Raw genomic sequence first — 17,465 nt, forward strand, 5'->3', positions numbered from 1 at the left:
GCTCTTTGCCATGCTCCAAATCCCCCATCCATTCTCCCTGGAACAAACCTATGGTTATTTCTTATCGGGGACCGCACCGAGGCTCCCGTCTTTCCCCCATGCCGTCTCCACTGCCCCCAAATTTTCAATGTAGCCACCACCACCGGGCTTGTGGTGTATTTCTTCGGTGAGAACGGCAACGGTGCCGTCACCATAGCTTGTAGGCTAGTCCCACTGCAGGACGCCCTCTCCAATCTCTTCCACGCCGCTCCCTCCTCTTCTCCCATCCACTTGCACACCATTGAAATATTGGCGGCCCAGTAGTACTCACTTAGGCTCGTTAGTGCCAGCCTCCCCCTGTCCCTACTACGCTGCAAAAATCCCCTCCTCACTCTCGGGGTCTTCCCGGCCCACACAAAACTCATAATACTCTTCTCGATTCTTTTGAAAAAAGCCTTCGTGACCACCACCGGGAGGCACTGAAACACAAAAAGGAATCTCGGGAGGACCACCATTTTAACCGCCTGCACCCTCCCTGCCAGTGACAGGGACACCATGTCCCATCTCTTAAAGTCCTCCTCCACCTGTTCCACCAACCGCGTTAAGTTAAACCTATGCAATGTACCCCAATTCTTGGCTATCTGGATCCCCAAGTACCGAAAGTCCCTTGTTACCTTCCTCAACGGTAAATCCTCTATTTCTCTGCTCTGCTCCCCTGGATGCACCACAAACAACTCACTTTTCCCCATGTTCAATTTATACCCTGAAAAATCCCCAAACTCCCCAAGTATCCGCATTATCTCTGGCATCCCCTCCGCCAGGTCCGCCACATATAACAACAAATCATCCGCATACAGAGATACCCGGTGTTCTTCTCCTCCCCTGAGTACTCCCCTCCACTTCCTGGAACCCCTCAATGCTATGGCCAGGGGCTCAATCGCCAGTGCAAACAATAACGGGGACAGAGGACATCCCTGCCTCGTCCCTCTATGGAGCCGAAAATAATCAGACCCCCGTCCATTCGTGACCACGCTCGCCATCGGGGCCCTATACAGCAACTGTACCCATCTGATATACCCATCTCCAAAGCCAAATCTCCTCAGCACCTCCCACAAATAATCCCACTCCACTCTATCAAATGCTTTCTCGGCATCCATCGCCACCACTATCTCCGCTTCCCCCTCTGGTGGGGGCATCATCATTACCCCTAGCAGCCTCCGTATATTTGTATTCAGCTGTCTCCCCTTCACAAACCCAGTTTGGTCCTCATGAACCACCCCCGGGACACAATCCTCTATCCTCGTTGCCATTACCTTGGCCAGAATCTTAGCGTCCACATTCAGGAGGGAAATAGGCCTATAGGACCCGCATTGCAGCGGGACTTTTTCCTTCTTTAGGAGGAGCGATATCGTTGCCTCTGACATAGTCGGGGGCAGCTGCCCCCTTTCCCTCGCCTCATTAAAGGTTCTCATCAGTAGCGGGGCCAGCAAGTCCGTATATTTCCTATAGAATTCAACTGGGAATCCGTCTGGTCCCGGGGCCTTCCCCGCCTGCATGCTCCCAATCCCTTTCACTACTTCCTCCGTCTCAATCTGTGCTCCCAGTCCCGCCCTCTCCTGCTCCTCCACCTTAGGAAATTCCAGCTGATCCAGAAAGCACATCATTCTCTCCTTCCCATCCGGGGGCTGAGCTTCATATAATCTTTCATAAAATGCCTTGAACATTCCATTCACTCTCTCCGCTCCCCGCTCCATCTCTCCCTCCTCATCTCTCACCCCCCCTATCTCCCTCGCTGCTCCCCTTTTCCTCAGTTGGTGGGCCAGCAACCTGCTCGCCTTCTCCCCATATTCGTACTGTACACCCTGTGCCTTCCTCCATTGTGCCTCTGCATTACCCGTAGTCAACAAGTCAAATTCTACATGTAGCCTTTGCCTTTCCCTGTACAGTCCCTCCTCCGGTGCCTCCGCATATTGTCTGTCCACCCTCAGAAGTTCTTTCAACAACCGCTCCCTTTCCCTACCCTCCTGCTTTCCTTTATGTGCCCTAATAGATATCAGCTCCCCTCTAACCACTGCCTTCAGCGCCTCCCAGACCACTCCCACCTGAACCTCCCCATTATCATTGAGTTCCAAGTACCTTTCAATACACCCCCTCACCCTTAAACACCCCCTCATCTGCCAATAATCCCATGCCCATTCTCCAGGGTGGACGCTGTTCTTTTTCCTCCCCTATCTCCAGGTCCACCCAATGTGGAGCGTGATCCGAAATAGCTATAGCCGTGTACTCCGTCCTCATCACCTTCGGGATCAGTGCCCTTCCCAAAACAAAAAAGTCTATCCGTGAATAAACTTTGTGGACATAGGAGAAAAACGAAAACTCCTTACTCCTAGGTCTACTAAATCTCCAGGGGTCTACTCCTCCCATCTGCTCCATAAAGTCCTTAAGCACCCTAGCTGCAGCCGGCCTCCTTCCGGTCCTGGACCTCGATCTGTCCAGCCCTGGGTCCAGCACCGTATTAAAATCTCCACCCATTACCAACTTCCCCACCTCTAGGTCCGGAATACGTCCTAACATACGCCTCATAAAGTTGGCATCATCCCAGCTCGGGGCATATACGTTCACTAAGACCACCGCCTCCCCTTGCAATTTGCCACTCACCATCACGTATCTGCCCCCACTATCCGCCACTATGGTCTTTGCCTCAAACATTACCCGCTTCCCCACTAGTATAGCCACCCCCCTGTTTTTTGTGTCTAGCCCCGAATGAAACACCTGCCCCACCCATCCTTTGCTCAGTCTGACCTGGTCTATCAGTTTCAGATGCGTCTCCTGCAGCATAACCACATCTGCCTTAAGTTTCTTTAGGTGTGCGAGTACCCGTGCCCTCTTTATCGGCCCGTTCAGCCCTCTCACATTCCACGTGATCAGCCGGGTTGGGGGGCTCTTTACCCCCCCCCCCCCTTGTCGACTAGCCATCTCCTTTTCCAATCCAGCTCCTCACCCGTTTCCCACGTAGCCGTATCTCCCCCCAACGGCGCCCTCCCGCCCCGACCACCCCACCCCATACCAGCTCCCCCTTCTCCCCAGCAGCAGCAACCCAGTTAACCCCCCCCCCCACCGGCTAGATCCCTCACTAGCGTAATTGCACCCCCCATGTTGCTCCCAGAAGTCAGCAAACTCTGGCCGACCTCGGCTTCCCCCCGTGACCTCGGCTCCCACTGTGCGAGGCCCCCTCCTTCCTGCTTCCCTGTTCCCGCCATGATTACCATAGCGCGGGAACAAAGCCCACGCTTCCCATTTGGCCCCGCCCCCAATGGCCGGCGCCCCCAGCTCCTCATCCTCCCTCCCCCCCTCCCCACGACATGGGGAAGAGAGAAAAGTTACAGGGTCGCAGGATTAACAACTTGGGAAATCATCTCTTCCCCCTTTTCCCCCTCTTCACCCCACATATTCGCCCCACCACTTTGTCCCAAACGTTCTTTTTCTAGCTCGCTTATTCCAGTTTCTCCTCTACAATAAATGTCCACGCCTCTTCTGCCGTTTGCCCATATTTATCCCTTCACCAACGTTACTAAAACTGATCGTTACTTTGTGATTGTGGGAGATTGCTGTGCACAATTTGGAATGCTGTGTTTCCTATATTATAACAATACAAAAGTACTTGATTGGCTGTAAAGCTGCAATTGTGTTGGGTGTTATGACCCCCTGGCAAGTAGGGGAGTCTGCACCATCCGGTTCCCATTAACTCAGATGTCCAGGCCCATGGCCCAGTTGGCCAAGCAACGACCAGCCCACCCGCCGCCCATCCAGACAATTCTGCCCCCTGGTGACAGGGTGTACTATGGCAACGACCACAAGGAGGACCCTTACCAACATCTGGCCTGCACACATTGACTCTCCGTGACACCGAGGCCAGGTTGGACACCTGTACCAGAAAGTCTTTGGCCATTGAGGTCACCATCCAGGTATCAGTGACTTATGGGCACCAATCCGCTAACCTACCATTTGTGGTAGTTCGTGGTGGGGGACCACGTTTGCTGGGTCAGGACTGGCTGCGTCATTTAAAACCCGACTGGCAGAGGGTATGCCGCATGAACCCGCAAGGCCCCGAGGGGACCCTGGCCAAATTCACCGAGGTCTTCGCAGACGGATTAGGGACAATCAAAGAGGCCGTACCCTGAAACAGCGTAGACCCGCAGGCACAGCCACGATATTTCCGCACTCGCCCGGTCCGCTACACATTGCGGCCAAAAGTTGATGCCGAATTGGACCGGCTTGAACATTTAGGGATCACCTGCTCCATACAATTCGCCGATTGGGCCACCCTGTCGTGCCAGTTCTCAAACCAGATGGTTCCGTGCATCTCTGCGGGGACTATAAGATGACGGTGAACTGCGTTTACTGTTTGGACAGATGCCCGGTCCCCCGCATTGGACGAACGTTCCCAAAACTGGACATGAGCCATGAATATCTACAGTTAATATTGGACCTGGACTGTCGCCGGTGCATCACCGTGAACACCCACAGGGGTTTATACGATATACCCGATTGCTGTTTGGGGTTTCGTCCGCATGAGCTATTTTCCAGCGATGTGATGTAGAACATCCTGCGAGGATTACCCAGGGTGGCCGCCTACTTGGACGATGTGCTCATCACTGGGACGTCCAGGCAGCACGGCGGCGCAGTGGTTAGCATTGCGGCCTCACGAGGCCGAAGTCCCAGGTTCGATCCCGACTCTGGGTCACTGTCCGTGTGGAGTTTGCACATTCTCCCGTGTTTGCGTGGCTTTCGTCCCCACAACCCAAAAGATGTGCAGGGTGGGTGGATTGGCCACGCTAAATTGCCCCTTAATTGGAAAAAAATGAATTGGGTATTCTAAATTTAAAAAAAAAATCACTGGGGCGTCCGACTAGGGACATCTGGCGAACCTGTCCAAGGTCCTCCGGCGTTTTGAACAGGTGGGCGTCCACCTCCGGCGGCATGTTTTTCATGCACCCGAGGTCACTCATTTGGGGTACTGAGTGCACCAGAACGGGTTGCACCCTGTAAAAGACAAGGTGCGGGCAATGAAACAGGCCCCCGTCCCCGCCGACCAAACAGAACTACGCTCTTTCCTCGGATTAGTGAATTATTATGGGGAAATCATCCCAAACCTGGCAGCCCTCCTCAGTCCCTTCCACCTTTTGCTAAAGAAAGGTCAAACATGGGGCTGGACAGCGTCTCAACAGCAGGCATGGTAAAGCGGCAGCTGTCATCCTCGAAACTATTAACGAACTTCAACCCTGTCAAGCCGCTGCTGTTGACGGATGATGCATCACCGAATGGGACAGGTGCAGTCCTCCCCCACCGCATGGCAGATGGATCAGAACGGACGATCGCATCCGCGTTCTGCACGCTCGCTGACGCTGAGCGCAGATCGAAAAGGAAGGGTTAACAGTCAGCTTTGGAGCCCGTAAGTTTCATCAATACATTTACGGGCACACTTTCATGGTCTACACTGACCATAAACCGCTATTGGGCCTGTTCAAAGAAGACCGAGCAATTCCCCCGATCGCATCTGCAAGGATCTAGCGTTGGGCCTTATTGCTGGGGTATATGAGTATAGTTTGGAACATCGCCCCGGCGGTAAGATCCCACATGTGGATGCTTTAAGCCCCCTCCCAACAAGGCCGCCGACGTCCCTCTCCACGGAGGTGACTGCGCTCCACTTTATGGACTCATTGCCAGCAATGGGGCCCGAATGCAGGGTTGTACGCAGAAGGACCCATAGTTGTCCCGAGTCTGCCACATTCAGTATGGGGCCCAGCACAGGGCGCTACCTGACGATTTGAAAGCCTACACCTCCAAGAGCTCAGCGTGGAGGACGGCATCCTCTTTTAGGGGACCTGGGAATGCAGGCAGGCCACCTTACTACAGGAGCTCCATAATGGACAAATGGGGCTGTCCAAGATGAAGATGCTCGCCTGCAATTACAGCTGGTGGCCGGGCATCGACATGGATATAGAGAAACTGGCCCAACGATGCAGGCTGTGCCAGGAACAGCAGAAAGCTCTACCAGGGTTGCCATTGCACCCTTGGGAATGGTCAGGCCGACAATGGTTATCCCTTCACATAGACCTCGCCGGTCCTTTTCAGGGATCATTGTTCCTGAACGCTTTGAGTGGCTCTACGTCCACATGATGCATGCAACGACTGCAAGGGTGACCGGGGACCGCCTGCCCTATACTTTCAGCACACATGGTATCCCTGAGGTACTGGTCCCCAACAATGGAGCCGCTTTCACTCGTACAGAGTTCGAGGCATTCGTGGCTGTGAACGGGATCCGCCACATGCGGAAGGTATCTTTTCACCTGGCCTCAAACGGACTGTCTGACTGAACAGTCGAAACATGTAAGAAGCTGACCAGCGGAACCTGGGAAACCCGATTGGCCCGTTTTCAGTTTAGTTACCATGGGGGTGGCATGGGGGGTGGCACCGGCTGAGCTACTCATGGGTCGACGCCTCGGGACACAGATAAGCTTGGGCATTTCGGACATCGGGAAGAAGGTCCAGCAGGGCCAAGAGTGGTCCGAAGTCGACGCGGAATGTCAGAGTACGCTCCGCAGTTTCACTCCTGGGGAGTAGATGGGACGCCATGTACTTCCGAATTTCAGTGATGGAGCCACGTGGATCCTGGGGATCGTACTACGCTAAACAGGGCCGGTATCATACTCTGTACAGGCATTGGGCTGGGAATCTAACGCCATGTGGACCACATCCGCGGCCGGCTCCAAGAATTGGCAGCGCCTATCGCCAACCACAGATTCTGCGGATCCCTTTGCACATCTTGTGCAGGTTAGGTGGATTGGCCATGATAAATTGCCCTTGGTGTCCAAAACCGCCCTTAGTGTTGGGTGGGGTTACTGGGTTATGGGGATAGGGTGGGGGTGTGGGCTTGGGTCGGGTGCTCTTTCCAAGAGCCGGTGCAGACTCGATGGGTCGAATGGCCTCCTGCACTGTAAATTCTATGATTCTACATCCGCCGCAACCGCTGTCCCCTCTAACCGTGGACGGCTAGGGGGTCGAGATGTCCGACGCCGTTTTCTCGGATCCCGGCTCAGTCTCGGGCACGGATGTTGAGAACAGATCTGCGGCCATCGACACCAACGCTGATATCCGTGCCCGCTCCTCCTCCAACACCAGCCCTGCCAGTCCAGTCTTGACGCTCAGCAAGGAACTGGACTTGGGGGCGGGTGGGGGGGAGGGGGAGCTGTTATGACCGCCTGGGAAGTAGGGAGAGTGCACCATCCGGTTCCCATTAACTCATAATTAATATGAACTCCCCCAGTAACTTCTCCCTTAACAGGGAAGGCTCCACAGTATAAAAACCCCAGCCTGGGTGCAGGTCAGGAAGGGTGACCCTTTAGGGCATGGCAGTTTAGTACTGTAACTTAATAAATCTCTTTCTTTGTATCCTACCGTACGTCCTATGAGTGTTTCTGCCGTGTCGGATTCTACATTGGCATTATATACATTGCTGCTAATCTTTCTTATCTGTCTATCTCCTTGCAGTGAAGTCCACATTCAGGGACTGCATAGACGGTGAACTGCTGAAGAAGTACAACTTAATCGATCCCGAGGATTATATCACTCGGAAAGCTGCGAGCAGCAAAGCACCACTACCTGCAGGTAAAGCCCGAGGACTGGTGAAGAGCTCATAGGGTTCCTAGGTCAAGACTGAAATAGGACAAGCTCTGGAAAATAAGACCAGTTTTCTATCGCAGTTTGTTACAGCTGAGCTATTTCAGAGTCAACCACATTGCTGTTGATCTGGAGTCGCATGTAGGCCAGACCAGGTAAGAACGGCAGATTCCCTTCCCCGATGGGAAAAACCAGATGGATTTTTACGAAAATGGTTTCATGATCATCGTTAAACTTTTAATTTTTGTTGGATTCAAATTTCACAATCGGCCGTGGGATTGAACCCAGGACCCAAGGGTCTCTGGATTACTGGTCCAGTGACAATACCACTGCCTCTCTTGCAGCAGTTCAAGGAGGCAGCTCATCACCACCTTCAAGGGCAATTAGGGCAGGGCAATGAATGCTGTCCTAGCCAGCGGCACTCACATTCCATGAATGAATTAAGACCAATTAGCTTAATGTCAGTGGTAGGAAAGATAGAGGAATTTTGCGCAGTGATGTAATAAAAAATATCTGGAAACTTAAAATATGAGTAGTTTGGTCAAATTCCAAAGGGAAAGACCTTGCTTGAACAACTTTTCATTTAAGGGATGTGCACACCCCTAATTTATCCTGGAGAAGGTGGTCAGCTTCCTTCTTGAACTGCTGCAGTCCCTGTGGTGTAGGTACGCACGCAGTGCATCAGTGGTGGAGGGCTTGAAAGTTTGTAGATGGGGTGCCAATCAAGCGGACTGCTTTGTTCTGGATGGTGTCAAGTTTCTTGAAAGTTGGAGCTGCGCTCATCCAGGGGAATGGGGAGAAATCCATCACAGTCCTGACGTGTGCCAGACAGGCTTTGGGGAGTCAGAAGGTGAGTTACTCGACACAGGAGTCCTAGCCTCTGACCAGCTCTTGTAACCATAGTATTTATATGGCTAGTCCAGTTCAGTTTCTAGGCAATAAATAAATAATCTTTATTATTGGAACAAGTAGGCTTACATTAACACCGCAATGAGGTTATTGTGAAAATCCCCTCGTCGCCACACTCTGACGCCTGTTCACAGACATAAGACCATAAGACATAGGAGCGGAAGTCAGGCCATTTGGCCCATCAAGTCCACTCCACCATTCAATCATGGCTGATTTCAACTCCATTTACCCGCTCTCTCTCCATAGGTGGAGGGGCAGGTAGTATTGAGGAGGTGTGGAGGCTGCAGAAAGACTTAGTTTCCAGATATTTTTTATTACATCACTGCACAAAATTCCACTATCTTTCCTACCACTGATATCTCCCTTAATCCCTCAAGAAATCAAGAATTTATCAACTTCTGTCTTAAAGACACTCAACGTCCCGGCCTCCACCGCCCTCTGTGGCAATGAATTCCACAGACCCACCACTCTCTGGCTGAAGAAATTTCTCCTCATCTCTGTTCTAAAGTGACTCCCTTTTATTCTAAGGCTGTGCCCCCGGGTCCTAGTCTCCCCTGCTAATGGAAACAACTTCCCTACGTCCGCCCTATCTAAGCCATTCATTATCTTGTAAGTTTCTATTAGATCTCCCCTCAACCTCCTAAACTCCAATGAATATAATCCCAGGATCCTCAGACGTTCATCGTATGTGAGGCCTACCATTCCTGGGATCATCCGTGTGAATCTCCGCTGGACCCGCTCCAGTGCAAGTATGTCCTTCCTGAGGTGTGGGGCCCAAAATTGCTCACAGTATTCTAAATGGGGCCTACCTAATGCTTTATAAAGCTTCAGAAGTACATCCCTGCTTTTATATTCCAAGCCTCTTGAGATAAATGACAACGTTGCATTTGCTTTCTTAATTACGGACTCAACCTGCATGTTTACCTTTAGAGAATCCTGGACTAGGACTCCCAAGTCCCTTTGCACTTCAGCATTATGAATTTTGTCACCGGTTAGACAATAGTCCATGCCTCTATTCTTTTTTCCAAATTGCAAGACCTTGCACTTGCCCACGTTGAATTTCATCAGCCATTTCTTGGACCACTCTCCTAAATTGTCTAAATCTTTCTGCAGCCTCCCCACCCCCTCCATACTACCTGACCCTCCACCTATCTTTGTATCATCGTCAAACTTAGCCAGAATGCCCCCAGTCCTGTCATCTAGATCGTTAATATATAAGGAGAACAGCTGTGGCCCCAACAATGAACCCTGCGGGACACCACTCGTCACCGGTTGCCATTCCGAAAAAGAACCTTTTATCCCAACTCTCTGCCTTCTGCCTGACAGCCAATCGTCAATCCATGTTAGTACCTTGCCTCGAATACCATGGGCCCTTATTTTACTCAGCAGTGTCCCGTGAGGCACCTTATCAAAGGCCTTTTGGAAGTCAAGATAGATAACATCCATTGGCTCTCCTTGGTCTAACCTATTTGTTATCTCTTCAAAGAACTCTAACAGGTTTGTCAGGCACGACCTCCCCTTACTAAATCCATGCTGACTTGTCCTAATCCGACCCTGCACTTCCAAGAATTTAGAAATCTCATCCTTAACGATGGATTCTAGAATCTTGCCAACAACCGAGGTTAGGCTAATTGGCCTATAATTTTCCATCTTTTTCCTTGTTCCCTTCTTGAACAGGGGGATTACAACAGTGATTTTCCAATCCTCTGGGACTTTCCCTGACTCCAGTGACTTTTGAAAGATCATAACTAACGCCTCCACTATTTCTTCAGCTTTCTCCTTTAGAACTCTAGGATGTAGCCCATCTGGGCCCGGAGATTTATCAATTTTTAGACCTCTTAGTTTCTCTAGCACTTTCTCCTTTGTGATGGCTACCTTATTCAACTCTGCCCCCTGACTCTCCTGAATTGTTGGGATAGTACTCATGTCTTCTACTGTGAAGACTGACGCAAAGTACTTCTTTAGTTCCTCAGCTATTTCCTTGTCTCCCATCACTAGATTACCAGCGTCATTTTGGAGCGGCCCAATGTCTACTTTTGCTTCCCGTTTGTTTTTAATGTATTTCAAGAAACTTTTACTATCATTCCTAATGTTACTGGCTAGCCTACCTTCATATTTGATCCTCTCTTTCCTTATTTCTCTCTTTGTTATCCTCTGTTTGTTTTTGTAGCCTTCCCAATCTTCTGACTTCCCACTACTCTTTGCCACATTATAGGCTTTCTCTTTTGCTTTGATGCATTCCCTAACTTCCTTTGTCAGCCATGGCTGCCTAATCCCCCCTCTGATAACCTTTCTTTTCTTTGGGCTGAACCTCTGTACTGTGTCCTCAATTACTCCCAGAAACTCCTGCCATTGCTGTTCTACTGTCTTTCCCACTAGGCTCTGCTCCCAGTCGACTTTCATCAGTTCCTCCCTCATGCCCCTGTAGTTACCTTTATTTAACTGTAACACCTTTACATCTGATTCGACCTTCTTTCTTTAAAATTGCAGATTGAATTCTACCATATTATGATCACTGCCTCCTAAGTGTTCCCTTACTTTAAGATCTTTAATCAAGTCTGGCTCATTACATAACACTAAGTCCAGAATGGCCTGTTCCCTCGTGGGCTCCATCACAAGCTGTTCCAAAAAGCCCTCCTGTAAACATTCAATGAATTTCCTTTCCTTGGGTCCACTGGCAGCATTATTTACCCAGTCCACCTGCATATTGAAGTCCCCCATGATCACTGTGACCTTGTCTTTCTGACATGCACTTTCTATTTTGTGGTGCATTTTGTGCCCCTGGTCCTGACCACTGTTAGGAGGCCTGTACATAACTCCCATTATGGTTTTTTTGCCTTTGTGGTTCCTCAACTCTACCCACACAGACTCCACATCATCTGACCCTATGTCGTTTAGTGCTATTGATTTAATTTCATTCCTAATTAACAAGGCAACCCCGCCCCCTCTGCCCACCTCTCTGTCTTTTCGATAGGTTGTGAATCCCTGGATGTTTAAATGCCAGTCCTGAACCCCCTGCAACCACGTCTCTGCGATGCCTACCACATCATACCTGCCAGTCACAATCTGGGCCACAAGCTCATCTACCTTGTTCCGTACACTGCGCGCATTTAAATATAGCACCTTTAATTCTCTATTGACCGACCCTTTTTGTTTTCTTAGTGTGGTGGACCTTGGTTTACTGAGCCTTTCCATATGTGTCATATTTTGTGAGATGGGGACTATCGTAACCTCTCCTGAGTTCTGTCTTTTCGTGCTTTTTTGTATTCCTAAGCAGCTACGCTTCCCACTGATTACTTGACCTCTTGGTTCCCTGACTTTCCCTTCCCCCCCCCAATCTCTAGTTTAAAGTCCTATTGACCACCCTATTTACTCTTTTCGCCAGAACACTGGTCCCAGCTCGGTTCAGGTGGAGATTGTCCCAACGGTATAGTTCCCCCCCGTCCCAAAACTGATGCCAGTGTCCCATGAAAAGGAACCCCTCTTTCCCACACCACTCTTTCAGCCACTTGTTAACTTCCCTTATTCTTGCCTCCCTATGCCAATTTGTACGTGGCTCGGGCAGTAATCCGGAGATTATGACCCTTGAGGACCTGTTTTTTAATTTGAATCCTAGCTCTTTATAATCTCTAAACAGGTCCTCTTTCCTAGACTTGCCTATGTTGTTGGTACCGACATGGACCACAACAACTGGATCCTCCCCCTCCCTCTCCAGTATCCTTTCAAGCCGGTCAGAGATGTCCCGCACCCTAGCACCGGGCAGGCAACATACCATGCGGGACTCTTTATCCTGCTCACAAAGGATACTATCTATCCCCCTGACAATAGAATCCCCAACAACTACAACTTGCCTATTTACTCCCTCCCCTTGAATGGCCTGCTGAACCATGGTGCCTTGGTCAGCTGACTCATCCTTCCTGCAGCCCTGTTCGCCATCCACACAGGGAGCAAGTGCCTCATACCTGTTGGACAGGGTCACGGGCTGAGGCTCCTGAGTTCCTGACTGCTAGTTCCCTTTACCTGCCTGACTTGCAGTCACACCCTGCTGTCCCTGGCCACTGGCAGTATTTAAACTACTTACTCTGACAAGTGTGACTGCCTCCTGAAACACAGTGTCCAGGTAAGTCTTCCCCTCCCGGATGTGCCTCAGTGTTTGAAGCTCAGACTCCAGCTCATCAACTCTGAGCCGGAGCTCTTCGAGCAGCCAACACTTACTGCAGATGTGGTCGCTGCAGCTCGCAATGGGATCTGCCAGCTCCCACATCAAGCAGCTCAAGCACATCACCTGACCAGCCATCTCTAATTAATTAATTAGTTTAATTTAAGTTTACGAGTTTAGCTGTGTTTTTTAAAAATTTGGGGCAGATTTGCTATCAACCAATCAGATCACAGCTTCCCTGTGACGTCACTTTTGAAAAAAAAACCTGGAAAACAGGAAGTTACCGTTAGGTTTTTATACTCACAGAGACTGCTCCTTCTCCTACGAATGGCTCCCGAAATTAGGCCCGAAGAAAGAGAGGGAACAAAACAGTTGGGAAAAAGCACCTTCTCCCACTCTGCACCGAATTACCTCACTGCACCAAATTACCAAGTTTCAAATTCTCACTCTGTCTGTGTCTCACTCACTCAGGCTGTGTCTCTTTGACCTGCGCAACGCTGGGGAGAATGTGCAAACTCCACACGGAGAGTGACCCGGGGCCAGGATCGAACCCAGGTCCTCGGCATCGTGAGGCTAACCACTAAGCTACCATGCTGCCCCAGACCTCCAGAACCCCACAGGTCCAAAACAAGTGTGTGTCTTGAGCAGTGCTTGCACCTATCCTCCACCCCCTCAAAAGAACAACTCATCCTCATTTTAGTGAGGTGTGCTCAAAACACTATCTTTAGCTGGATAAGGCTCAGTCTCGCAGGTGACAACGTAACATTCACCCTCCAAAGCCCCTCACTCCACACCGCCTCCTCCAGTATTGGCTCCAACACCTCCCATTTCGCTTTCGCCCCTTCCACCGAACTCAATGCAATCAACAAGGGAGACATCGGACATCCCTGCCTCGTACCTCTACGTGGGCAGCACGGTAGCACAATGGTTAGCACTGTTGCTTCACAGCACCAGGGTGCTAGGTTTGATTCTCGACTTGGGTCACTGTCTGTGTGGAGCCCGCACATTCTCACCGTGTCTGCGTGGGTTTCCTCCGGGTGCTCCGGTTTTCTCCCACAGGTCCCGGAAGACGTGCTGTTAGGTGGACTGTGTACCCGAACAGGCGCCGGAGTGTGTCGACTCGGGGATTTTCACAGTAACTTCACTTTCTTCAGTGAAATTGAAACCTCTCCATGAGAATTAATGGCATTAGTGCATAATGACCTTCTAATGTTTTAACCAATTCTTTGTATCATCAGGTTGGACCAAATGTCATACCAAATTTGCTTCCAATTATACTTAAAAATGCAAGTAGTTTAATATCTTCAGAAATCTTACTTGCTGGAATAAAGTAGCTGAATCTTGGAGTATGTTTTTCAGCTTTCCACCCACAGTCCAAAGACGTGCAGGTTAGGTGGATAGGTCATGCTAAATTGCCCTTAGTGTCCAAAAAGGTCAGGAGGGGTTATTGGGTTACGGGGATAGGGTGGAAGTGAGGGCTTAAGTGGGTCGGTGCAGACTCGATGGGCCGAATGGCCTCCTTCTGCACTGTATGTTCTATGTTCTAACAGGCCCTTCCTTTGCTCCCAAAATCTTACCGGTTCCGATGGAAGGTGCGGGTTGCTAACCTCCCGTTGATATTGTTCACCGTTAATCATTGGAGCTGCAATCTTCTTGTTCACTAGGAAATTTTGTTCTCCCCCCCCCCCACCCGCCAATCCTCGTCGCCAGGTTTCTTTCATAGCTGTTGCATGTTTGTACTTGTAGCCGAAAAGAATAGAATTCTGCAACATTGAAGGCAACAATCAGAGATTTATTAAAAGGCTGTGAACTGTACAAGGGCTGATGCCAAAAGCCCTTGAAGCAGCCAATGACACCGTGGGATTGTCCAGAAGACATAAGAGCAGAAATAGCCCATTCAGCCCATCGAGTTTGCTCCGCCATTCAAACATGGCTGATATGTTTCTCATCCCCATTCTCCTGCCTTCTCCACATAACCACTGATACCCTTATTGATCAAGAATCTATCTATCTCTGTGTTTTTAAAAATTTAGAGTACCCAATTATTTTTTTTTCCAATTAAGGGACAATTTAGCGTGGCCAATCACCTAACCTGCACATCGTTTGGGTTGTAGAGGTGAAACTCACGCAGACATGGGGAGAATGTGCAAACTCAACATGGACAGTGACCCAGGGCCGGGATTCGAACCGGGTCCTCAGCGCCACAGTCTCAGTGCTAACCACTGTGCCTTATGCCACCATTATCTATCTCTGTCTTAAAGACACTCAGTGACATGGTTTCCGCAGACTTCTGTGGCAAAGAGTTCCACAGATTCACCACCCTCTGGCTGAAGAAATTCCTCCTCATCTCAGTTTTAAAGGATTGTCCCTTCAGTCTGAGGTTTCCCCTCGGGTTCCAGTTTTTCCTCCTAGTGGAAGCATCCTCCCCACGTCCACTCTATCCAGGCCTCACAGTATCCTGTAGGTTTCAATGAGATCTCTCCTCATCCTTCTAAACGCCAATGGATAAGACCCAGAGTCCTCAACTGGCAGACTAGCTAGCTGACCTCTTGGAAGTTCTCCACTGGAGAACAGCAAATACACCATCCAAAGGTCGGACGAGGGCTTCCATACTCCATGGGGGCAATTTGGCGGCCTGTTCCAAAGCCTGTTTGAGGCCAGCAACAGCCAGTCGATAGGGGAATGGGAGGTATTAAAGAGGGGAAAGAAAGTAGGACAAGGAGGAACGTCACAACATGGGAGGGACAAAGTGAGAAAACACTAGTTGGGAGGGGGGAGGCAACTCCCTCCCCAGCCACAAAAAGAACACAGCAGAAGCCGACGGAGGGAAGAAAGAAAAGGAGGGGAACAAGGTGAAAGGGGAGCACACCCCCGGATCCGGGAGGACAGAAGGGGGAGGGTGGGGGGGGGGGGGGAGAGAGAGAGAGGGAGGGGTTAGGGAAGGGGGTTGGGGATGGGTGGGAGGACACGCCTAACTAGGCAGCAACAATATGTAAATAAAGTAAAGGAGGACAAAGTCTTTTTCCTACATTGTATAATAAATGAAATCGAATGGCAAATGTACCTAATTTTGATAAATTCCAATAAAACGATTTTTTTAAAAAATCAGCACGTCCCTCGATTTCGAATCAAACCCCGAGTGAAAAACCTGTCCCACCCACCCCTTCCTTAACCTAACCTGCTCCTTCACACGGAGGCGTCTCTCCTGCAGAAAGACCACCCCCGCTTTCAAGCTCCTGAGGTGCGCGAACACCCGCGACCTTTTAACCGGCCTATTCAGTCCCCGGACGTTCCACGTTACCAGCCTTACCGGAGGCTTACTCCTCCAATACCATCTACCATCCGTCATCTTCCCCACTTAACGCCAGCCCCCTTAATTGCATCCTATACCTATCCCATCCCCGATGGCCCTTTACTCCATCCCTGACCATATCATCTCTTACCCCCTGCCACATCGCAACAACCTCCCCCCCCCGCCCCCACCCCCTCCCTCGGCCTTCTCCCCCACCACCTCAATTCCGTTCATCAGCATCACCTGCTAGCGCGGCAGCCCTTGCCCAAAGGCACCACCCAATGATCTTCCCTTCCCCCATCCCACTCCTCAGCTCAAGGAGGAAGGCTCCCTGCTGACCTCCCCCACCCAAACAGACTTCTGAACTCCAGGCAGCCTTCTCCAAAAGCAAACAAACAAATGTTAAACACAAACAGTCACATAAAACAGGAGGGGAGGATGGGAACATCCATCCCCACATAAACCTCTCACCCTGATGTGCCATCAATGAACACAAGACGAGTAGTGAAGGTAACTGAGGCTTTAATAAACTAAACAGAAAGCCTCCTGGCCTCTGATCCCGAACTGGGGCAGAGGTGGAGACCAGCCACCTTTATACCGAGCCCGAGGGGAGGCGGAGCCATCAGGCAGTGGTTTACCACATTACATATAATACCGTGGCAGTTTACCACAATACATATATTATATACTACAGTGGTTTACCACATTCACCCCCTGTTTTAAAAAAAAAAGAGTCCAGCGGGGGTGAAGTGGACTTAAAAATCAAGTCTGCTGGGGGCCTTGACCTTCCGCCGTGATCACCTCAGTCCCGGCTGTGGGGTGGGCACCGGTGTCGAGACCTGCGCGTCCGGGAGCGTGTTGTCCTCTTCTTCACCCAGTAGTTGAGTCGGTGGAGGGGGGGGTGGTGTGTGGGCGGGGGTGGTGGTGATGGTCGCTGGGGAACCTGCAGGTGCCAAATCCCGGAGGGAGACTGTGTCCTGCCGCCCGTCATGATGTGCACGTAGGCGTATTGTGGATTGGCATGGAGGAGCAGGACCTTCTCGACAAGGGGATCTGATTTATGACTCCTCGCATGCTTCCGGAGGAGGACGGGCCCTGGGATTGTTAGCCAGGACGGGAGCAAGACCCCGGAGGTGGACTTCCTGGGGAAGGCAAACATACATTCGTGAGGGGTCTTGTTGGTGGCTGTACACAGGAGCGACCGGATGGAGTGGAGCGCATCGGAGAGGACCTCCTGCCAGCAGGAGACTGGGAGACTTCTAGACCGTAGGGACAGGAGGACGGCCTTCCAGACCGTCGCGTTCTCCCTCCCCACCTGTCCGTTGCCCAGGGGGTTGTAGCTGGTCATCCTGCTGGAGGCGATGCCCTTGCTAAGCAGGAACTGACGCAACTCGTCGCTCATGAAGGAGGAAACCCGATCGCTATGGATGGAGCTGGGGAATCCGA

The 17,465-nt window shown here is 50.8% G+C and overlaps 1 protein-coding gene across 5 annotated transcripts in view; it reads left to right on the forward strand.

The window, feature by feature from the left end:
• Positions 1-17,465, forward strand: part of dlec1 (DLEC1 cilia and flagella associated protein) — a 259,108-nt gene that overhangs the window by 25,001 nt on the left and 216,642 nt on the right. For all 5 annotated transcript variants that reach the window (XM_072508068.1, XM_072508073.1, XM_072508072.1 and 2 more), the window contains one exon: positions 7,531-7,647. In XM_072508068.1, the coding sequence (XP_072364169.1) occupies positions 7,531-7,647 (117 nt within the window). The remainder of the gene's footprint in view (positions 1-7,530; positions 7,648-17,465) is intronic.

The sequence above is a fragment of the Scyliorhinus torazame genome, chromosome 6 (assembly GCF_047496885.1).
Source record: "Scyliorhinus torazame isolate Kashiwa2021f chromosome 6, sScyTor2.1, whole genome shotgun sequence".
Lineage (NCBI taxonomy): Eukaryota > Metazoa > Chordata > Chondrichthyes > Carcharhiniformes > Scyliorhinidae > Scyliorhinus > Scyliorhinus torazame.